Source organism: Thunnus thynnus, chromosome 19 (assembly GCF_963924715.1).
Source record: "Thunnus thynnus chromosome 19, fThuThy2.1, whole genome shotgun sequence".
Taxonomy (NCBI): domain Eukaryota; kingdom Metazoa; phylum Chordata; class Actinopteri; order Scombriformes; family Scombridae; genus Thunnus; species Thunnus thynnus.
Window position 1 is genome coordinate 26,189,329 of NC_089535.1, and position 23,104 is coordinate 26,212,432.

General features: G+C 39.4%; 3 protein-coding genes across 4 annotated transcripts; all 3 read left to right on the forward strand.

Moving 5' to 3' along the window:
• The first annotated feature begins 295 nt into the window (after positions 1-295).
• Positions 296-3,291, forward strand: LOC137171227 (tripartite motif-containing protein 16-like). The gene has a single exon (XM_067575077.1). It carries the CDS (start codon positions 594-596, stop codon positions 2,277-2,279), a length of 1,686 nt encoding a protein of 561 aa, XP_067431178.1. The 5' UTR covers positions 296-593; the 3' UTR covers positions 2,280-3,291.
• A 237-nt stretch (positions 3,292-3,528) lies between these two features.
• Positions 3,529-7,198, forward strand: LOC137171229 (E3 ubiquitin/ISG15 ligase TRIM25-like). The gene has a single exon (XM_067575080.1). The coding sequence runs from the start codon at positions 4,783-4,785 to the stop codon at positions 6,415-6,417; it is 1,635 nt and encodes a 544-aa protein (XP_067431181.1). The 5' UTR covers positions 3,529-4,782; the 3' UTR covers positions 6,418-7,198.
• A 3,039-nt stretch (positions 7,199-10,237) lies between these two features.
• nars1 (asparaginyl-tRNA synthetase 1) lies at positions 10,238-22,121 on the forward strand. 2 transcript variants are annotated; one of them, XM_067575078.1, is made up of 15 exons: positions 10,238-10,432; positions 13,559-13,641; positions 13,841-13,906; positions 14,242-14,334; positions 14,498-14,587; positions 14,803-14,881; positions 14,982-15,052; positions 15,852-15,938; positions 16,820-17,041; positions 17,733-17,932; positions 19,267-19,402; positions 19,657-19,770; positions 20,098-20,229; positions 20,475-20,606; positions 20,903-22,121. In XM_067575078.1, exons 1-15 carry the CDS (start codon positions 10,390-10,392, stop codon positions 21,032-21,034), a joined length of 1,680 nt encoding a protein of 559 aa, XP_067431179.1. In that variant the 5' UTR covers positions 10,238-10,389; the 3' UTR covers positions 21,035-22,121. The 2 variants fall into 2 exon arrangements, with proteins under 2 accessions (XP_067431179.1, XP_067431180.1); XM_067575079.1 differs by having other exon boundaries at positions 10,238-10,411.
• The last annotated feature ends 983 nt before the right edge of the window (positions 22,122-23,104 follow it).

The following is a 23,104-nucleotide window of genomic DNA, read 5'->3' on the forward strand; positions in this document are numbered from 1 at the left end:
GTTGTTACGTGTTTATTAGTCGGTGGGAAAATGTCCTCACCGTGGCATACCTAGTGTGTGACAGTTGTCTTAACCTGTTTATGTTGTTTATATTTTATTTTACAACAATGATTCAGTGCTGCCCTCCTGGCCAAGTCGTTCTTGAAAATGAAATTTTAAGCTCAACAAGTATAACAACAAATAAAAGGAAAATTTTAAAAAATGCATTGCTGTAGTCTACATAAATGCTCATTTAGTTTTATGTCTCACACTCCTCACTTTATCTTGTTAGTGGGGCTGAAAAACCTTGTTTTGCAGAAACCACTCCTCTTCCTGGGAGGAAACCAAATGTAAACACCCTCCCTCTGTTTCCTGCTGTCAAGTTCAGCCAGTCCCGTTCAGTTGAGTTGTTTCCTGCTTCCTGCCCCAATCGCAGATCTACCAGTGTACAGATGTGTATAACCGACATGCTGTGGAGTGCCATAACTGATGATCCCCATTCACTACAGATCAGCAAGTGAAAATGGAGCAAAGGAACTGAGATTTGGTTGGTTTGGATCATTTATCGCGAAGTGAAACTATTTGGCACTCACTGTCTCACTGCCTGAGGTGAAATGGCGCAGCAAAGAATGGACCAAGAAAAACTCTGCTGTTCGATCTGTTTGGATTTACTAAAGGACCCAGTGACTATTCCCTGTGGACACAACTACTGCATGAACTGTATTAAAAGCTACTGGGATGGAGACGATCAGAAGAAAATCTGCAGCTGTCCTCAGTGCAGAAACACCTTCAGACCGAGGCCTGTCCTGGTGAAAAACACCATGTTAGCAGAGTTGGTGGAGGAGCTGAAGAAGACAGGACTCCAAGCTGCTCCACCTGATCACTGCTATGCCGGACCTGAAGATGTTGCCTGTGATTTCTGCACTGGGAGAAAACTGAAAGCTCTCAAGTCCTGTCTGCAGTGTCTGGTCTCTTACTGTGAGCAACACCTCCAGCCTCACTATGAATCTCCTGCCTTTGAAAAACACAAGCTGGTCGACCCCTCCAAGACGCTTCATGAGAACATCTGCTCTCATCATGGTAAAATTATGAAGATTTTCTGCCGCACTGATCAAAAATGTATCTGTTATCTGTGCTCAATGGATGAACATAAAGGCCATGACACAGTTTCTGCTGCAGCAGGGAGGAATGAGAAGCAGAAAGAGTTAAAGGCTAGTCAGCAAAAAATCAAGAAGAGAATCCAGGACAGAGAAAAAGATGTGAAGATGCTTCAGCAGGAGGTGGAGACCATCAATAATTCTGCTGATCAAGCAGTGAGGGACAGCGAGAATATCTTCAATGAGTTGATCCGTCTGATTGAGAAAAGAAGCTCTGATGTGAAGCAGCAGATCAGATCCCAGCAGAGAACTGAAGTGAGTCGGGCCAAAGAGCTTCAGAAGAAGCTGCAGCAGGAGATCACTGATCTGAGGAGGAAAGATGCTGAACTGGTGCAGCTCTCACACACAGGAGATCACACTCAGTTTCTCCAAAAGTACGCCTCACTGTCACAAATCAGTAAATCTACAGACTCACCCAGAATCCATAACCGTCCTCTGAGCTACTTTGAGAATGTGGCTGCGGCTGTGTCTGGGGTCAGAGATAAGCTAGAGGGCATTCTTAGTGAGGTATGGACCAAGATCTCATCAACAGAGATTGAAGTGGATGTTTTACTGCCACAGTCAGAGTTCAGAACCAGAGGTGAATTCCTACAATATTCACAACAGATCACGATGGATCCAAGCACAGCAAACACAGAGTTGATATTATCTGAAGGGAACAGAAAAGTAACAGTAAAGGAACTAACATTATCAACTGCAGTGGGTTGGGTAATAAAGTCATTTGTTAATCAGCCAGAAACATCTGCTTTTCAGAAGCTACAGGTCCTGAGTAGAGAGAGTCTGAGTGAACGTTGTTACTGGGAGGTTGAGTGGAGCGGAGAAGAAGTTTCAATCGCAGTCACATACAATAATATTAGAAGAACACAAGAAGAAAGTGAATTTGGACAAAATGACAAGTCTTGGGCATTACATTGTGTCAACAAAAAATATACATTGAGACATGACAAAAGAAACGCTTATATTGTCTGTCGGCCCTCCAGAGTAGGAGTGTACCTGGATCAAAGAGCAGGTATTCTGTCCTTCTACAGCGTCTCTGACACCATGACTCTCCTCCACAGAGTCCAGACCACATTCACTCAGCCGCTCTATGCTGGGTTAAAGCTTGTTTATGATGCCACAGTTGAGTTGTGTGAGTTTGAGTAGACAAGAATTATTATTGAACAGGCGATGGGTGAGATTCTCTTTTTACTTTTAGAGTGGGTTTTGTTCCCATTTTCATTGTTTAACTCTCTTCGCAGTGTTGTTTTTGTGCTATAGTTTCAAGAGATCTCCTGCACAATAGTGTAGGCATGACTACCACTTCTGTTTCTGATTTTCTATTGATGCAGTGTGGCAATTTAGTCTCTGTCTTTTTAGCCACGGTAGCTATCACTTCTCATGACAACTTCAGGTTTGCTTGTATGTTGCTGACATTTTGTTAATATTTTTTCATTTTGTTGTTTTTTTTTGTAAAAGGAGTGAAAGTTGCACAGGAAACAAAACAAAATGAACAAAATAAGGGGAAATAATATAAATTTTCAATAATGGCTAAAACAAACAAAATACAAATGGATAACAAAAATAATGTAATGATGTAAATAAAATGTGATGTAAAATGAATAAATAAATGATGGAAATAAATGATGTAATAATGTAATGATGATTTAAAAAACACTTATCATTTTAGGAATTACCTTTTTAATCTGTGCAGTGAGATAATAATAAGGAACAATGTTTTTCAGCAAACTGAAGAGTGACCTTTGATTACTAAAGGTAATAGCAGCAAAAAGGAATTTCAGTGCTTTTCATGTACAATATTTAGCATGAATATATTGTATAGGCAAATAACCAGACTTTTTACCAATCTTAATTTCATTTTTGTTATGTAAGCTATAACCTGCTCTTTGGTCAATGTAGGTCTCCTGCTTGTTGTTTATTTGTATAGTTGTTGTAATATTTCTGCTGTCTCTGTTTCTCTTCATGGGCCTTAATGGAGCTGCAGTGCAAACATTCCTTTAATTACAGCTGAAAAGTTGATCATATGAAGATTTTATTCCTGTCAATTTTGAAGTTTTCCTCCACAGTGTTAACATACTGCTTTAACAGGCTGATATGTGTGAATATGGATATGACTGCACATGTGAACAAAGTCAATGAATAAAGCTTTTTTTTTTTTTTCAAGAAAAGTATTATAAATGCTGTATGTGCAAATGTATAGAGTAATGGTGTTCTGTTGGTAAAACTATTTCATTTATCTAAAAATAAATGTGATTTTGGCCACAGCCTCTGTAAGTGGTCAGCGACAACTCACGCACACCAGTGAACATGGAGGATGTCTGATGCATCATTTTGAAGTGATGTAGGGGACGTTTTACTTCAACTGGTAGTCATTAAATTTGGACAGCAGGCGGTGCTGCTGCAAAAGCAGTGACCTGAGAGCTGAGCTACATGTATTCAAGTGGTCATTCAGAACACATTAATGTTAGACTGTGATATAGTTCTAAACAAACTGACACGGATCTTCTCACTTACTCTGGATAATTAGACGTCTGCTCAGGTCTGTGTGGATGTGTAAAACAGTGATTGACTTTCTGGCGTGTGCTGTATTGTCACATCTGTAGGCTAGTAGCTTTTCTCTATAATGATGTAAGCACTTGGGCCCACAAGAGGGGCACCACAGAATAATCAGTTGCATGTTTTAGACAGCACAGAACCCATTGAATAATTTTATAGGTTTTATAGGTCACCAGGAGTACATTGTACATATGGGCCCTGATAAGGGAGACATTGATTCCCTAAATTCCTTGCTGTTTGTCACGGATCACGGATGGGCACTTTCCTCTTCTTCATTGGAACTATCTTCACGGTCACCCTCATCGGCCGCCTCATGACTGCTGTCTCTACTGATGATGGTCTCAAGATCAATATGGCTGTCATCAAAATATGCTTTGCTAAAATCTGTCATCAACTCAAAATATGTCATATCATTACTATACTATCATTACTATAAAAATTAAACCTTTCTGTTTAGTTAACAGTAATGAATCCTGGAAGATAAAAGGAGCTCTGCCAATGAACAGGACACACATTTTCTGCATGAGACACTGTTCACTTTTCTATAGTGATGAATTATTGATGAATGGAACAGATTTGTCTGAATCATGATTATTTAGAACATTGAACAGTGTCTCCTGCACCACAAATAATCTGAGCCCATCCCAGGAAAATGCCAGTTCACCGGTGCAACACTGTATGACACAAAAAAAGAGTCCATCTTTGTAGGGTTGATTTCAAATGTGTATTGTAAGCAAAACCTGTTTTTACATCGACCTTGTCCATTTTTGTCCTGTACCCTTCATTGCATGTAGTAAACTATGCGATGGCTAAAAACACACACTGCCTTGTTGAAATCGCTCCTCTCCCTAGAAGGAGTCAAACCCTGATAACCCCTCCCTCTTCTTCCTGCTCTCAAACAAAGCTAGACCACGTGTTGCTTGCTTACTTCCGCCTCCACAGATCTGGCACTGTACAGATGGGTGTAACCAACATGCTGCTATGTGCAAGAGCTGGCAAGCCCCATACACTGCAGATCAGCAAGCGTATATGAATTAACTGAGTTTTAGTTTGGATCAGAGGGCAACATTTATCACTGTCTCTGAGAGGTAAAATGGCGCATCAAAAAATGGACCAGGAAAAACTCTGCTGTTCGATCTGTTTGGATCTACTGAAGGATCCAGTGACTATTCCCTGTGGACACAGCTACTGTATGAACTGTATTAAAAGCTACTGGGATGAAGAGAATCAGATGGAAATCTGCAGCTGTCCTCAGTGCAGACAAATTTTCAGACCGAGGCCTGTCCTGGTGAAAAACACCATGTTAGCAGATTTAGTGGAGGAGCTGAAGAAGACAAGACTCCAAGCTGCTCCACCTGATCACTGCTATGCCGGACCTGAAGACATGACATGTGATGTCTGTACTGGGAGAAAACTGAAAGCTCTCAAGTCCTGTCTGCAGTGTCTGGTCTCTTACTGTGAGCAACACCTCCAGCCTCACTTTGAATCTCCTGCCTTTGCAAAACACAAGCTGGTCGACCCCTCCAAGAAGCTTCAGGAGAACATCTGCTCTCGTCACAATGAGGTGATGAAGATTTTCTGCCGCACTGATCAAAAATGTATCTGTTATCTGTGCTCAATGGATGAACATAAAGGCCATGACACAGTTTCTGCTGCAGCAGAGATGACTGAGAAGCAAAGAGAGCTTGGGGTGAGTCAGAAAAAAATCCAGCAGAGAATCCATGACAGAGAGAAAGTCGTGAAGATGCTTCAGCAGGAGGTGGAGAATATCAATTGCTCTGCTGATAAAGCCGTGAGAGACAGTGAGAAGATCTGCACAGATGTGAAGCAGCAGATCAGATCTCGTCTGAAAACTGAAGTGACTCATGTCAACAAGCTTCAGGTTGAGCTGGAGCAAGAGATCGCTGAGCTGAGGAGGAAATACATGGAGTTGAAGCAGCTGTCACACACAGAGGATCACACTCAGTTTCTACGCATTTACACCTTGCTGGCACGTCTTAGTGAATCTACAGACTCAGCCAGCATCAATATCCGTCCTCTGAGGTACACTGAGGTCATGACAGCAGCTGTCTCAGAGGTCAGAGATAAACTAGAGGGCATTCTTAGTGAGAGATGGACCAAGATCTCACTCACAGAGATTGAAGTGGATGCTTTACTGCCACAGCCAGAGCCCAGAACCAGAGCAGAATTCCTGAAGTATTCATGTGAAATCACCCTGGATCGAAACACTACACACAGATGCTTAAGTGTCGATGATATAAGAACAGTATCTTTGAGGCACTATAACGGTCCCTTATCTTTGACTCTGTTTCACCCAGACAGATTCACTGACTGGTTTCAGGTTTTGTGTAGAGAAAGTCTGACTGGACGTTGTTACTGGGAGGTGAAGAGTCATGGACAAGTTTTTGTAGCAGTTGCATACAAGAATATTAGCAGAACAGGATATGAAAGTATATTTGGACAAAATGATCATTCTTGGGCAATACAATGTTCAGATGATAGTTATGAATTCAGACATAACAAAATCAGAACTTCCATCTCAGGCCCTCAGTCATCCAGAGTAGGAGTGTACCTGGATCACAGAGCAGGTCTTCTGTCCTTCTACAGCGTCTCTGAAACCATGACTCTCCTCCACAGAGTCCAGACCACATTCACTCAGCCGCTCTGTCCTGGACTCGGTTTGTATGGTGATAGAGCCTCAGCTGAAATCTGTATCACAGATACATAGACATCACAGACCCGTATCAAAGTTTAAAAGCTACAGAGACAAACCACCACACATACGACAACTTATTTAGACATTCTATATGTAGTGATCTTTCTCTTTTCAGCCATGGTGTCAATCATTGCTCATGATGATTTAAGAGTTTTCATCTTTTTTCTTTTTCTTGTTTTATTAATTACTCTTTAGACTAAAACTTGTTATACTTGGTAAACAGTTGCACAGGAATCAACAGAACTGAAAAATACAAGTAGATAACCTGAAAAACATGTCAGGGATAATGATGAAGGAAGTTAAAAATTAGGTACGTTAAGTCTTGTTTTAAATCCATGTGGATCCAAGGATTGTGAGGCCTCTGTTATTTGAAGGAAAGCAGTACGGGATTAAAAATCATATATTTAGAACTGGCAAGGATAAATACAATATGAAAACTGACTTGTCTGACTTTGTTGGATTATTGGGTATTTGTTGGAAAATAATTTGATCCCAATTGATATGATCATATAGATTTCTTTGAAATAACACTTGCCTGTTGTAACAATTTTGGTTTCACCATTTAACCTAAAACATGTTGTATGAATAAAATTGTTTTTCTGTTGTCTGATATACATTTGTATAGTTCCTGTAATATTTTCTGTTGCCATTTTTCTGCATGTGACTTAATGGATCAGCACCATACTGTAAGTCTTCTCTTCATCACAACTGAAAAGCTGATCATATGTTGAGTTTGATCCTGTTACTTTGTAAATGTGTTCATAAAGATGTAATAAAGTAAATCATTATTGTACATTATTGTCCCAGAAAGAACTACTGTCATTAGTACTATTAATTAATTCCAATTCATTTTAATTGATAAGGTGACCTACGGAGTTCTTCAGTCTATGCAGCACAGGTCAGCTGGGCATGCAAAAATGTAAATTTGTCTACAGACAAGCACAGACTTCAACATATATGAAATTATATAAATATGTTATTAATATATGCAAATTTCCAACTGTAGTTGAAATATGAAGAAATAAAAGTGAGCAGTTCTTTGAAGAAAATCCTCTGGAAATCAACAATTGCTAAACTGAAAACAGCTAAACTCTTACCAAAATATCTCTTTGTTTCTTTACCTGTAAAATGAAATGTTGTAAATTTTGAGGGTCAGTGTAACACACTTTGCATTAAAGAACAAATTTCATGAATGCTACACCAAATTTTCAGGTTTGGGGCTGCTATGACAAAACTGAGTATGGTAGGTGATATAGAATGTTTTGGCATCAAAGCAGAGGAAGTATCTTAAACTTGTTGGGTTTTTTTTTTAATTCACCATTTGCAGTTTCCATGAAAATGACCTTTTTTGAGCGAGGTTCATTTTATAAATTGTTTAAAGTCATTATCAAATCCTGTTTAGGGTCCCTCAATGGGTTAGACCACCACTGACTGAGTTATGTTTTCATCTCTTTCAGACTAATACTTTTAGGTATGTGACATGGTCACAGGCCTCTAACTATCTCACCTGCTGCTGACAAATTACTGACTTTTTGTTTTCAGATCTGAAGTTCAGTCTCACAATGGAAGAGACCAAGTCCTCATAACTCTGATTCAAGTCCATAGCTCTATACTACTTTGCTGCTGCTATATTTACTCACTTAATATGTACTATAAGTGCTACATATTATTACTAAATTCAAATCATTTTGATTGTCAAAGCATGTTGTGCAGGGTTTACAATGTAAGCATGATAATTCTGAATGTATCTAAAACATCAAATGGTATGCATCTTATTAAATAATACAGTATACACTATACAACAATACATAACCTTACACTATACAACTATTTTAATATATTACATAGTATACCCAATGTAAGGGAGAATAAATTGTCACAAACTAATTATTTGGAAAAGAAAAGAATATATATGATATGAGATACAATGTAATGTAATGAGAACCAGAAAATCAAAAAGTGGAGTCTGAATTTGAATAATTTCATTACCATTTCATGTGTTACTCTAATAGTTTTCCCTCAGGATGTGACATGCCTACATATAATATATATGACATTTATATATTGTATATTACTGTTCATTGCTCAACAGTTGAATAAACACTGATCCAAATGTTTTTCCTTGGATTGAGGTTATCATTTGCATTTTATACAAAGGTTTTTTGCCAGCACTGTATTTTTAGTGTTTGTGTGTCGTGTATCAGTGTAAAACTGAATATGTTTTGCAAGTCTCTTTTGAAAGAAGTAGGCCTACATAAATTCAAAAGATAAAGGAGTGAAGAGGAGTCATTCCTAGTAATCTACAGTTCTGTCTGTTTGAATAAAATATAATCATTCACTTCAACAGATAATGAAACAATACATTTCTGCATTTGTAACACCTCACTTCCACATTCCTTTTTTTTGTTGTTTAGCTTAAAAACAGATTTGTCTGAAGTGCCAATTGATTTGATTGAGCATTTTTTTTAATTGACTGGGGCATACCCATGTTTTTACTGTCATGGAAGAAAACCAATGGGATTTGGATATGGAGGGATGGAGTTGCAAAATGGAGAATGAACATGGGAAATGGAAGGTGAGAGCCTCAGGGAAGAAAAAGAAACAGAAAGTTGATTCATCGAGTCATAGTGAGAATGAACATGAAAAAGAAACCTATATGGTTGGAATGAGGATTCGGGGTTTGAAAGAAAGTGCTGGATGTGGAGCTTTGTCAGAAAAGCACACTGTGGCAAGATGGATTAAGCAAAGTTAAACTTGATAGTCGTTGAATGTATGTCAAAGACACAGATGGAAAAAGCCTTGAATATCTTGATGTTGGCTTCTGGGATGGATATGTACCCAGTAGCATGTCAGCCTGGTCGCCAGGATAAAACGTTGGCATTGTATGTTTCTGCAATCCACAGAAACGTTGAATATCTACGTTTCAACACGTGAAATACGTAGCATATTAACGTTTCAACAATACGTATCATATCAACATTTCCACAAAAAGTAGCATATTAACATTTCAACAATACGTATCATATGAAAATGTCAATAAAACGTATTATGTCAACATTTCAACAAAACGTATTATTATCAACATTTCCAAAATACGTATCATCTCAACATTTCTAATGTGACGTAATTCACATGCAATCTATATGAGCTCACTTTCCTACTAGGAGGAAGAGGGGCAGGTGGATGGCTAGTAAGTTTGACCACCTCGAAACCGAAACCAATGTCCGCTTTCCGTTTCAACCGACAAAAGCGGGTGTTCTTATCGAGACGTCACGACTTTTGCAGCCGTTTTTCTGGCGAGAAAACCGGCTTTTTTTAGTGAGACATCGGCTCAATCATCGGCATGTTCAATGTTTCTTAGGTTTGCAGCAACGTTCAATGCCAACGTTTTCCTCTGGCGACTGGGTTGAACATGTTTTCCGCTCAGCAAGAAAGCACCAATAAAAAGTGTTGTTGATGGAGTCTCTCACAGAGTTGATGCAAGGAGATTTAAAGAGAAGAGAGAAAATTGAAAGGAGATTTCTGGGTGTTGTGGGAGTTTCTGGAGAGGGTGTGAGGCAGCTGTTGAGAAAAGCTCAACAAACACCAGAAATATAGCTAGAGAAATTACAGCAGAGTGGGAAATGGGTGGGAAGTGGTTATCATTATTTCATTTGGAGATTTTAGATTAATCCAGTAGATGGCGGTAATGCGATATTTTGCACGCCAACCGCCACCAAGTAAGAAAAAGAAGAACCAATGGGATTCGCTCTTGAGGAAGTGACGTTTCCATACCAGCCAATCAGCGCTGGTGATCTACCATGCGAGTCACCGCCTCCTCTTATGCGGTTCACGGTGTTCACGTCCAGATCATTGAAAAAGGGCTGATGCAAGTCTGCGTGTCCGAGTCCAAATATACAGCACCGGCAGACGCATCTTGGGTTTAATACCTAGGTTTGAATCAAAGTCTCAAGTCTACCCTGCGCAGCGGCACCTGGACTGATAATGGCGACGGATATAACTAAAGGTGTGGAACAAGTCTCAGTTGGTAAGGAAGAAATGAATTAAAGCCAGCTAGCTTTAGCTCAGCTAGCTGTAACGTTAGCTCCCAAAGACATGTGTGTCTCGCATATTGCATCAGTTGCAGGGACGATGTTAGCATGCGAGCTAACACTGGGTTGTGACGCTGGGTAGATATCCATTCATTTGGAGCAGATTTAGACAGGCACTAAATTTACGTGCGACTTTGAATGAAAGTCAAAAGTAAAAATGTGAGCCATGAAAAGAGAACTGTAGGCTAAGATTTATCTTCGACAGCTGTCAGTCGAAGGGCTGCGTCATTCAGTGAACCCGGTCTATGAAACCGACCTCGTTTTATGATTTTAGTGTTTTTAGAGAAACAGATCACGTCAAATAGGCAGCACGGTCACATCCTGTAACCGAGATTTCTATCATTTGTCATCCGTTAGGAAAAGCGGAAAGTGGTTTCACTTTCGTCTCTCGACTTGGCCCCATGTGTAAGATCAAAGTAGTCTGGATCCACCCAGAGACACCAATTGGGTATATTTAATCAATATCTAACGACTGGCCGGGGTATATTTTGATTATATTACAGCTAAGGGGCGTTTTTCCAACTTAAAGCTGAAATGCGACGAGCTTCAGTTTTTCAAATGTCTGATAGGTGCTGCCTCCCTAAAACTCTGACTGCAATGAACAAAAATGCAAAACAAATTAACTTTGATTCAGTAGCTATTATTAAAGTTTCTGCTAATATTGGTGATTTTGTGGTGTCTTTACAAAGACCTTAAGATTTACAGAGGGATACACTCTATGGCCAAAAATATGTGGACACGTTTGCTTACATACTTACAGATTATCAGCAGCAGATTGTTAACTGAAATGTATGTTTGCACTCCCACAGACATTTACAGTCTTCCTAGAATAATGTTTTCTTAGGAAGAAACCAGTGGTTACATCCAATATTTCTTCAAAGTGTGCCTGCCATAACTAGCACAGCAAAGAAGAAGAGCACAGTGGAGTCTGCGAAAATGTTGATATCCATTCATATACGGAGCAGGTTTAGACAGCCACTAAACTTATGTGTGACTTTGAATGAAAGTCAAAAATAAAAATGTGAGCCATGAGAAGAGAACTGTAGGCTTATATTTAGCTATGACAGCTGTCAGTTAAGGGGCTATGTCATTCAGTTTCATTGGTGTATGAAACAAATGTTTTCTGATTTCAGTGTTTATTCAGAAACTGACCATATAAAATAGGCAGCAGGGCCACACCCTGTAATCAATCAATGTTATATAAGCAGAAGGTGGTTTCACTTTTGTTTAATGTGGACACATATGTAAGGTCAAGATAGTCCAGCAATTATTAAAGTTTCTGCTAATATTGGTGGTGATTTAATGATGTCTTTACAAAGATCTTAAGATTTAAAGAGGGGTACACTCTATGACCAAAAATTGTGGGCATCTTTGCCTACGTACTTTTGCTTATTCCTCACTGATTTGGTTTTCCTAGGAGGAAACCAGTGTTTAGATCCAGAATTTCTGATAAATAGTGAGTATGTGGAAATGTTGATTTTAAACATTAGTTTCACCCCAAGCAAACATTTTTCAGCCTTTGCTGGATAACTGGGTGGAAAAAAAATACTCCCTGTAGGGTTTTTCAGATGGGATTTGGAGATTCTAATGCTAAGGCATACAATAATATGTTAGATAACAGTGTGCTTTGTGGAAATTGTTTTGGGAAGGTCCTTTCCTGCCTCAGTTCAACAACGCCCCAGTGCACAAAGCCAGCTCCATAAAGTAATGGTAAAATACGCCACACTACCTGTCTACATAGTTTTGAATGTGTAGTTTATGTTTTTGGGTGTGTTTGCCTTGATTGACCGGTGTAACCTTTTGGCACTTTGAAAAAATGTGGAGTTTTTGGCTCCAACAGCAGACAGAAATGGTAATGAGCAGTAAACTCAAACTTTCACCTTCAAGCGTTCCCTGCTGAAACCTGTGGGTGTCATCGCCAACACCACATTGATGTTAAGTTAAGCTATATTTATGTCTATCTATGTCTAGTCCGGTCACACTGCAGATGATGATGAGAAAGCACTTCAGTAGGCAAAACAGAGTTCAAAACCACACTCAAATGGAGAAATGGAAATTTCTGGACTTTTACTTTCACTTGTCTTGCCACTATGCCCATCAAGAGTGACCTTACGGGAACCGTTTTCTACCAAAACCAACAATGTGTTAGTCTGTCTCTTCAATCAATCAATCAGTCAATCAATTTTATTTAAAATGCCGAATCACCATGCAGTATGGTCCCAATACACTTTACAATTAGAAATAATACATAGGACAAAATATACAGCAAGCAAATAAAATAATTAAAATCAAACAACCGCATTTAAAAACTTCCAACCAGTGATGTTAAAGGGATGGTAAAAAACTGACTAAGGTCTAGCATAGGCTGTAATGAAGTGACTAAAGGTAGGTTTTCAGTCTTGATTTTAAATTAAAAATCAACAATAATTAGTAAATCATTGACTACTCTGATCAAGGCAGTTTCTTAACACTGTCGATGACACTCAGCACCAAACCCATTGGTTGCTACTGGAGGCGTGAATCTTTTTGAAAACGGCTCACAAATATTTTGAAAAGGCTCAATAATTTTCTAAAACAGTTGGAAATCGGTCTGTCCTGATAATTACGTTATTGATTTATCGTACGATATACGGACATGACCTCAATTGTTTTGCTGACCTCGGTATTGCCCATTGTCTTTACATAAGAATGTCGCTAACAGGATGACAGAATAAACAGCGTAATTTATTGTGTGTCTATCTATGGGAGGCAAATAATCTGTCTTCCTGTTTTTAATCACCACGCTGATTCCTGAATCTATATTTAATATTTACACTGAGTTATAAAATATATAATAACAACTAGCAGCTAACAGTTAGCCTGGGAACTTATTCTAGGACAATATATCGTCCAACAAAAGTAGATATCATGACGGACCTAGCTGGAAACGGTAGTTTTTCACGAACATTACTTAGTAACTTATCAAACGTATCAATAGTAAATACTCAAAATCCAGGGTTCCCACACATATTTTGTACATGCTGGGAGGGATTGCTGCATCTCACTGAGCTTCTGTTTCTCAGGTGAGCTCTATGTTTCGGAGAAATGTGGCAGCGACCAGGATGGAGACGGCTCGCAGCAGAAACCCTTCAAAACTGCCCTCAAGGTGAGCGGTCATGTTGCTTAAAGTACCTCTGTTGTTTTACTTTAATCATATTCAAGCATATCTTGTTCAAAATGTTTTGCGCTACAGGACTCATTGTTAGTAGTTGAAATAGTAGCAGGGATATAATTGATATTTGCTCCATTGGTTGATCCAGTCGCACTGAAATGTCTGTCTTGTGTTTACGATCAAATCTTTACAGGCTCTGGTGTTCGCTGGGAAGGAGCCGTTCCCCACCATCTATGTAGACTCACCGAACGAAGGAGAGGTTAGTTAAAATCTTTTTTACTTTCATATTCATCATATTTCATTCCTTTATACGCAGGAAATTAGCTCGTCAAGCTTCAGGATCTGTTTTCACTTATTAGTTTATCATCTCACAGTGGTCAGCTGCTGCAGTACAAACCTGCAGAATCGGGTGCTCGATACAGTAGAAAACGTTGACTGATAAATAAAAAAAAACGATGACTTGACTCTGGATGCCCGAGAAAAAACAGACACTCTGTCAGGTCAGAACCTGGTTAACATTTTGTCTTCATATAACATGAATTCACCTGATTTGTCTTTTGTCTCTTCGTATTTGCTCGTCTTTCTCTTCATCAGCGTTGGGCAGTGATCTCTAAGACGCAGATGAAGAACACAAAGAAGGCCTTTAACCGCGAGCAGATGAAGACTGATTCCAAGGACAAAAGGGAGGTGTGTGTGTCTCACTGTCTGTTTTTCTTGAGTCATCAAAACTCACTCCAGGATGTTTGAATTTTACAGTATGTTCTAGTTCAGCTCAGTTTCATAAGTCTGTATGACAAAGAGGGCAGTTGTAGTGTTTTTTTAAAATGTTTGCTCCATGTTTGTTGTGCAGGCAGAGGACATCGAGAGGAGAGAGAAGAACCTGGAAGAAGCCAAGAAGATCATCATTGAGAAGGACCTCAGCCTGCCTGAACCTAAACCGGTCTGTCTCTCACATCTTTCATTGTTTCTACCAGCAAAGTAGTCTTGACACACTCATTGCATGTTTCTTCAAATAACCAATAAAACTTTTCATAGCTTTGTATGGCTTAGCGTAGGAATGGAGACAGTTTTGAGCTGTAAGAAGCTCCGAAGGGCATCTTTATTACAAGGGTGGGTTTGTCTGACTGATGTGAAGTGTTGACTGTGTTCATACAGGTTAAAATCCATGAACTGGCATCAAAGAGAGGTCAGAGAGTCAAAGTGTTCGGATGGGTTCATCGCCTCAGAAGACAGGGTGAGGAGTCTGATACGGAAAAATAAAACTTAATTATTTTTTTTTTATCCACAGAAATGTTAACTCTTATTTTTGAACACTATATATTTTCTGTCTGCAGGGAAGAATCTGATGTTCCTTGTTTTGAGAGATGGAACTGGTTTCCTCCAGTGTGTCCTGTCTGATAAACTGGTACAGTTTTATAACTTTATCATTAATCTGACTGTTACAACTATTGCTGTGCTGTTATTTTTAGTCTCTAGTCATGCTATATAAAAATTAAGCTGTGAGAACTAGGCCTGCAACTAACTGTTATTTTCATCATCGATTAATCTGTTTTCTTGATTAATCGATTAGTTGCTTGGTCCAGAAAATGGTGAAAAATGTCCATCACTGTCTCCTGTGGTTAAGGTTAAGGTTCAAATGTCTTGTTTTGACCATAATCCAAAGATACTCAGTGTCCTATCATAGAAATAAACCAGAATATTTTAACATTTGAGAAGCTGGAATCAGAGCACGTTGGCATTTTTTTTTCTTACAAAAAAATTAAGTTATTAATCGATCATGGTGATTAATTAAATAGTTGGCAACTAATTGACTAATAGTTGCAGCTCTAAGTGTATATATGTGAAGGTATAAATAAGTTTTAAATTTTCAGTTTTTTTTAATTTTATAAAACAACTCAAAGCTTCTGAGTAATTTTATTCTGAAGTACTGACAGGAAAAGCAATTCAGTTTTTGTTGTGTATTCCACTCATGAGTTGAGTGTGGAGCACTTTAAGTCCCAGTGAAACGGAAGTTAGCGTCTTCAGCTTCTGTACTGTGACATATTGTCCAGTGAAACGGAATATCTGAGTGATGTACAGCTACAAGAGGGAATCACATCTGTTGAAGTTGAAATTGTCGATCATACAAAGACAAATGTAACGGTCGCATTCTTTCCGATGCTACGTACAGTACCACTGACTTCTTTTCTTGTTCTTGTCCTCAGTGCCAGTGCTACAATGGCATGGTGTTGTCCACGGAGAGTACCGTAGGTCTGTACGGGACTGTTACTGAGGTTCCTGAGGGAAAACAGGTAAACACACCTGCGGTACATGTACATGCAAACAAGAAACCAAGTTCCTCCAAGAAATCAGACATGTTTACAGACATTGAAGTAACCTGCTTATTGTAAAATCCATGTATACATGCAGCAGCTCAGAAATAATTTCTCACTTAAATGATGTTATTTGAACCACGGCTAACGATTTATATGATGTATTTTAGTGATACAAGTTATTATATGGCAAATAAATGTGTTAGAATTTTATAAATCTTTGAATTTAATGACATCAAGCGGCAACCTCCGGGGCTGAAAAAATGAAGCCGATGCGGAAGTGCCAAGAACTGCAGTTCCATGAATGGCCACTTGAGGCTCCAAAAGCGAGTCAATCCCCATAGACCTCCATGTTGATTTCCCCTTTCATAACAACTGTACGGGGGTGAATTTTTTTATAACTCACCCGTTTATATTTTATGAAGCCGTAAAGTTATGCATAATGAAGGACATGGCTGCTTTGAGTGACAGGTCCGCCAGCCGCTAGGTGGCTTGTTTCAGCCATTCGGCCCGCCTCTTTGCCTGTTTTTGATTGGCTGGGAGTTAGGCAGAGTCACGTACTGGCGACGGCTGGAGCGGCTGACGCCAAGCAACGGGTGACGTCACGGTAACCGCGTCCATATTTTTATACAGTCTGTGGAGAGCTGATTAGAAACTTGGTTACACGTATACATGACCAAGAAATCTGTGTTCTCCTGCAGAAACTTAGCTGGAGAAATCAGGTTTCTCTAATCTTCTAACGTGATCACAGAAACAAAGTTTCATCTTTGCTCCACATTTAAGAAACAATATTACAGCAGAAATTGGACAGCAACCCGTTAATGGATCTAACAGCACATGTTCTCGTCTTCCTCTCGCAGGCGCCCGGAGGCCACGAGCTGAACTGTGACTTCTGGGAGCTGGTTGGCTTAGCTCCAGCAGGCGGCGCCGACAACCTGGTGAACGAAGAGTCCGACGTCGACGTCCAGCTGAACAACCGACACATGATGATCAGAGGAGAGAACGTCTCCAAGATCCTCAGAGTGCGATCCACTGTGACGCAGTGCTTCAGAGACCACCTCTTCGCCCGTGGATACTATGAGGTGAAGCACTTTCAGCCCTCAGTGATTTGCAGATTTATTGTGAATATTGTTTTTAACTTTAGAGAGAAAGGGAAAAAAAGTCGTTGTTGGGGTTTGGTTCCATGTTGGATACGCTAAGCTCATCTATGTTTGTAGTCTTGAGCTTATCGTCTCATCTGATGTCTTTGAAAGAGTAAACAATAGTAAATATCAAACCTGAACCTATGACCAGATCTGCTTATAAAAGCTAAATCCCTTATAGAACATATCTAGGTAAAAGTTAGTTATTAATTCTCAGGATTTCGGTCGCAGTTGATAGCGTGGTAACAGGAAGTTGGGTTTAATACCACAACAAACGTTCTGTAAGCTTCACAATAGAATCCACACCCTGTTTTCCGGCGGAATGCTATCAATGTCCGGCAGAAGGAAGTGTTTCCTGTAACTTATCAGCCAATGGTGTCCTTGCATCAAAAGTTGAGAGCTGATGAAGTTTAATTTGAAAGTGAAAGTAAAGATAGCCGACTTAAAGCCTGCAAATCATTAGGAGGGATAAGAGATTAGATAAGAAGATTCGTTAGAGTTGAGGGTAAGTATTTTACCAACTATAGAACCCAAAGGTTGAATCTGATTGCAGACACACACAATGTTGTCCTCACAGGCCCTCTAACCCAGCTTTTTGGGGTTTTTTTTGTTTGTTTTTTTCCGGATGTAGATCACTCCTCCGACCCTGGTGCAGACTCAGGTGGAGGGCGGCTCCACGCTGTTTAACCTCAACTACTTTGGGGAACAGGCATACCTGACGCAGTCCTCCCAGCTTTACCTGGAGACCTGCATACCTGCACTGGGTGACACCTTCAGCATTGCACAGTCGTACCGGGCTGAGCAGTCCCGCACCCGCAGGCACCTGTCTGAGTGAGCATGCTATTCTACTCTTAGGTTTTTAGCTCTTGTGATGTCCCAGTGTGGTTTAACTAGCAGAGAAGCAGCAGAGAAACCTCACTTCAGGCATCAGTGAAAGTTGACAAATATAGTTAAACCCAGAGGAAAATTCTTCTTATTTAATAGTGTGATATTAAGGAAATTCAGGCCAAAATATCTGCGTTTTTTTTTTTTTTTTTTAAACGTACCCAACCTGAATCTGATGACAGTGGCGAAGATGCTAGAAGCTAGCATGACTTTGTGTGGATCACTGGCAAATAAAATATTGGAACTGTTCTATAACTGTTAGTTTGATCAGGTCCAAATGTTGTTTAATATTGTAATTAATGGGATTAGCACACACACCACTGTCAGTACATCACTACAAAACTTTACAGAGGACAGAACAGACGTAGTTGTCAATCGGGTCAGCTATGCTCTGGGTAAACTGGTGGGACTGGTAATCATGTTTAGAGGCACCCATCAGGTTTTACTACACTATATAATTAGTGGTTGGAGGTGATCACTGTGTTTCAGTGTGGACGGCAATGACCTGAATATGCACTTAGGACATTGTTTTACACACAGTGTTCTATACTGAAGCAGTGCAACACACACACACACACACACACACACACACACACACCCGCGGTGGAGCGCGAACTAGGTGAAGTGAAAAAATGTTAAACATTTTCCTCGATTTGACTACAACTGTGCTCATTACTGTAAGTGTAATAAATCCTGTGTGAGTAAAAATCCAACAAGTACTGAATCAAAACATCAGGAAAGTGATATTTTCACCTGCTTTGTAAAGAACAGTGCGGGAAGCAGTGATAGAGAAATATAATACGATCTGGCAACATCAATGTATTTTACTGCATCTTAGCTTTTATGTCTTTATAATCTTGTGACCTTACTATGATCATAAACTTTCTCCTCACTTAATCTTGACCTGATTCAGATTAATAAGTGATACATTGATGTGCTTGTAGCACAGAGCGACAAAAGGAAATTTCCCTTTTGACCGTTGCGGGCGGGTTCATTCGCTACACATGTATCATACCGACATTTAGAAAATTTCTAAATATTGGGGGAAATTGGGGTTTAATATATGAAAAGGTTTAGCAGCATATTAAATTACAAGTAGTACAGTAATGTTTGGCCAAATCTATTATAATTTTCTTATTAAAGATGGAGGCAGATTCCGCTGCTGGTTGAGACAGCTCTACACTGCCCCCCCCCTTTATCTCCTGAAACCTGAACATGTAACCCTCCCACATTCTGATAATTATTTATTGATGTCTAATGAATTAATTGTCTGTGTTCAGGTACACTCACATCGAGGCCGAGTGTCCCTTCATTAGTTTTGATGATCTGCTGAACAGACTGGAGGACCTGGTGTGTGACGTGGTGGACAGAGTGCTCAAATCTCCCGCCGCTGAGCTGCTGTATGACATCAACCCCGTACGTCACACTTGATTTGTTTCACAGAACAGACAGTTTGGTGTGTCTGGGTGTCTTTACATTTTTTTTTTTTAATGATTGATAAACGCAAGCTTTTAAGTTCATTCTTGACCGTGGAAACAGCAGTTGATTAAACCATCTCTTCTCATGGTCCGTTGTGTATCTATTCTGAAGCCTTTGATTACATGATCTTCACTAGGAGTAGATATTTTATATTTGATAGTTAATATTTTCTTTTTAATGTATTTTTCCAGACCTTCAAACCTCCCAAGAGGCCATTCAAGAGGATGAACTACACCGATGCCATCGAGTGGCTCAAAGCGCACAACATCAAGAAGGAGGACGGCACCTTCTACGAGTTTGGAGAGGTGACGACTGAACGAGACACATCCATCAGAATATCTAAAAACACACGTTCTCCAGAGCTCTCGACTCCTTACTGAACCGGCAGCCCACAGTTCACCTCCATTGAATATGCTGTCCGGTCCAGATTGCATCCAATTTAAAGGAGCATTTACAATGGAGAAGGAGAGGACGTCTGCAAGCTCCCCAAATCTTTATTGCTCAACCTATAAAATTGGTTTTATGTTTTTATTTTTTTTAATCCATGAACTCCCCTTTTAATTATTGTCCTCAGTTTGATAGTTAATTCTGTTTTTACATATATTTTTTTTTCTGGTTTCTTGTTGTCTCAGGACATTCCTGAGGCTCCGGAGAGGCTGATGACCGACACCATCAACGAGACCATCCTGCTGTGTCGTTTCCCCGCTGAGATCAAATCCTTCTACATGCAGCGCTGCCCCGAGGACAAACGCCTCACCGAGTCGGTACGAACCTCAAAGATCAAACTTGAATCTAGTTCAACTTTGGCCACAAAATCAGAAGGTATATTATTGGCTTAGTGGAGTGCGGCCATGTATTTTGGATGGATTATCACTTAAAAGCCGTGCAGGAAGCCCTGAGGTTGTTATCTGAATAACTGACTGACATTAACTCGCTGCCTTGGTGTGTGAGTGTGAGGCTAACTGACCGACCTCGGCTGGTGTGTGTGTGTGTGTGTGTGTGTCTGCAGGTCGACGTGCTGATGCCAAATGTCGGTGAGATCGTCGGAGGCTCAATGCGTATCTGGGACGCTGAGGAGCTGCTGGATGGTTACAAGAGAGAGGGAATTGACTCAACCCCGTACTACTGGTATACTGACCAGGTAACAGACCAGCAAGTCTTCTTTTTCATCTCCTTTTTAAGAATGACATATGTCGCGATGTACAGATGATGATATAGAGATGAGCTGTACAAGTTGCCTGAGTGAGGTGTTGAAATGAAAATATGAAAAATTGAAAAAAGATGCAGACAATGTTTGAATCTTTAACAGCGGGACGTCGAAGAGACCCTGCTGACCTGTGGATTCATGGATGAGAACTTGGCCTTGATGTGTTGCTGTGTTTGTGTAGTGGTGTGTATTAACAGGCGGCTCTGTGTGTGTGTTTGTGTGTGTTTCAGAGGAAATACGGCACATGCCCTCACGGTGGTTACGGTCTGGGTCTGGAGCGTTTCCTCACCTGGCTGCTGAACAGACATCACATCAGAGACGTCTGCCTGTACCCAAGATTCATCCAGCGCTGCCGACCCTGAACACACACCCATGCTATCAGCACATCTGGACCTGACATGTGGCAGCGCTCTTTGAGCCATCATATATTTCAAAATAAAAGAAATAGAAAACTACAATATGAAATCATATAACCCTTAATTCAATATTGCTACCTTTCGCAGCTTCATTTACTGTAATAGACTTCAATTCTGAAGCTCAGCTCCTGTCCCACTCACTCGTTCTGTCGCTTCAAAACTAAATCTGATCATTTCCACCTCTGCTCGTGCTCTTAATAATCTAACCAGTAATAAAAACACTGCAGTATCCTGTTATGAAAAATATAAGAATGTCTCAAATGTGGTCTTACATGCTGTTCAATAACCTTTTCCACCTTAAATTAAAAGTCTCTTTTTTTCCCAGTGTATTGTTTATTATATTCAAATTGTCCATAGGAATTGGTAGACAATACCCTAGAAATATAGTTAACACATGGAAAATTATAGAACATACAATTAAACAAAAATAAATAAGTTGAATGAAAAAAAATCTTGCTACACTGTCTGGCAGCCACATTAAATATATACCACTACTTCAATATTTGTTTGTTTTTTTCCCAGTAATTGGCATTTCTTCTCGTCATTAGCTTTTAAAAGATCATAGTCATGATTATAGTAAAAAAAAAAAATGCAGTGCCAAAGTTGTATCGACAAATCACACAAGCACAAGTTTCAACATGTTCTGCTCTGTATCATGATTAAAACAGCGCTGCCACACAGATACTCTCTTCACTGTACTGTATGACCATCATTCTAACTCTCGAGGCGGCTGGCTAAAGCTTATTTCTGTCAATGTTTGGATCAAACTCCAATCACAAAAACAACAATGCCGCTTTTGTGCACTTTTCATGTATTCTGGAATATGTAACTTCTTTCATAAAAGGAAAAAGAGTTGGCTCAGGAAATCAAAGATGGATACAAAAACGTGGGCAGCGGTCTGTCCATCAGATGGTCGTCATCGGTGGTTTAGAACTATGATGTGTAGGCTCTGATTCTCATCTGGTTGTTCCGCTGTGTCTTCTGAAAAAACTTCTCAACTCAAGCTGCACTTAAATAAAACCTGATTCAAACAGATGGTTGTCGGAGGGTTTTTCTTCAGGTTGGGTGTTTTACATCTTTGTTCCAAACATTTGCTTTTCCTTTTAATCATTTAGTGTGGGTGTTTTACAAAAGTAGAGAACAAGTCAGTTTTATAAAGTTGTACTCAAGTTAATGTAATGCAGGAATGAACAGTTTAGAAAAATATTCTTAAATGTATCTAAAAGTATATTTTTAAATAGCATACTTTCAATTAGTATACTTAAGTGTGCCGTACATAAAGTTGAAGTGAACATGTCATAATCAGCCCGTAAAACATTAAATACACTAATAAACAATGTTTTTAACAGTACTTAAGTTAACCAATATTTTTATTTATGTATTAATACAGGTACATATAATTAAAATGGTTAAATACAATTTATGTTGACTTGTAAATGTGCTTTGCAAAAATTTGAATACTATTATATGACTATTATTAGCTCTTCTCGCTTTGCTTCTACAATTTGCATTGTCAGCTAATAGATTGCATTGACCAAAATTTGTTTCACATCGTTATGACTTAGTATCTCATAACTGCAAGAAAGTAAATAATATATTTCATAATTGATGAATATGAATGATATGCTACCATAAAAGTATAAAATTAGTACGGAAAAACAATTTTTATTTTGGTAATAAAAGAGAAATTAATAATATTTATAGGGGAATTACAGGAAAAAATGATACATTTATTCCTGAATCATGTTAGTGTTATTATCATTCGTCTTTAAAAACTGATGAGGTTACACAGCTAGCTGTTAGCTCTTGGCTGTATTATCATTACCAGCAGTGACCAATCAGCACCTGAGTACTCAGCTGCAGCTCCTCTATTGGCCACTAGACGGTGCTCTAAGAACACTGACTGAGGCAACATTAATGGGAAACCCCCATCCCCTCAACCACAGACACAATGGAACCACACTGTCGGTGCAGTGAATTTTAGTGTTGGGTGTTTGAGCCAAAAATGAAACCAAA

Bases quoted from the DNA above. Each gene is read 5' to 3' on its own strand.
- LOC137171229 (XM_067575080.1), top strand. From the start codon at position 4,783: ATGGCGCATCAAAAAATGGACCAGGAAAAACTCTGCTGTTCGATCTGT.
- LOC137171227 (XM_067575077.1), top strand. From the start codon at position 594: ATGGCGCAGCAAAGAATGGACCAAGAAAAACTCTGCTGTTCGATCTGT.
- nars1 (XM_067575078.1), top strand. From the start codon at position 10,390: ATGGCGACGGATATAACTAAAGGTGTGGAACAAGTCTCAGTTG. The intron at 17,933-19,266 runs GTGAGCATGCTA...GTCTGTGTTCAG, and splicing joins ACCCGCAGGCACCTGTCTGA to GTACACTCACATCGAGGCCG. The intron at 19,771-20,097 runs GTGACGACTGAA...TTGTTGTCTCAG, and splicing joins CCTTCTACGAGTTTGGAGAG to GACATTCCTGAGGCTCCGGA.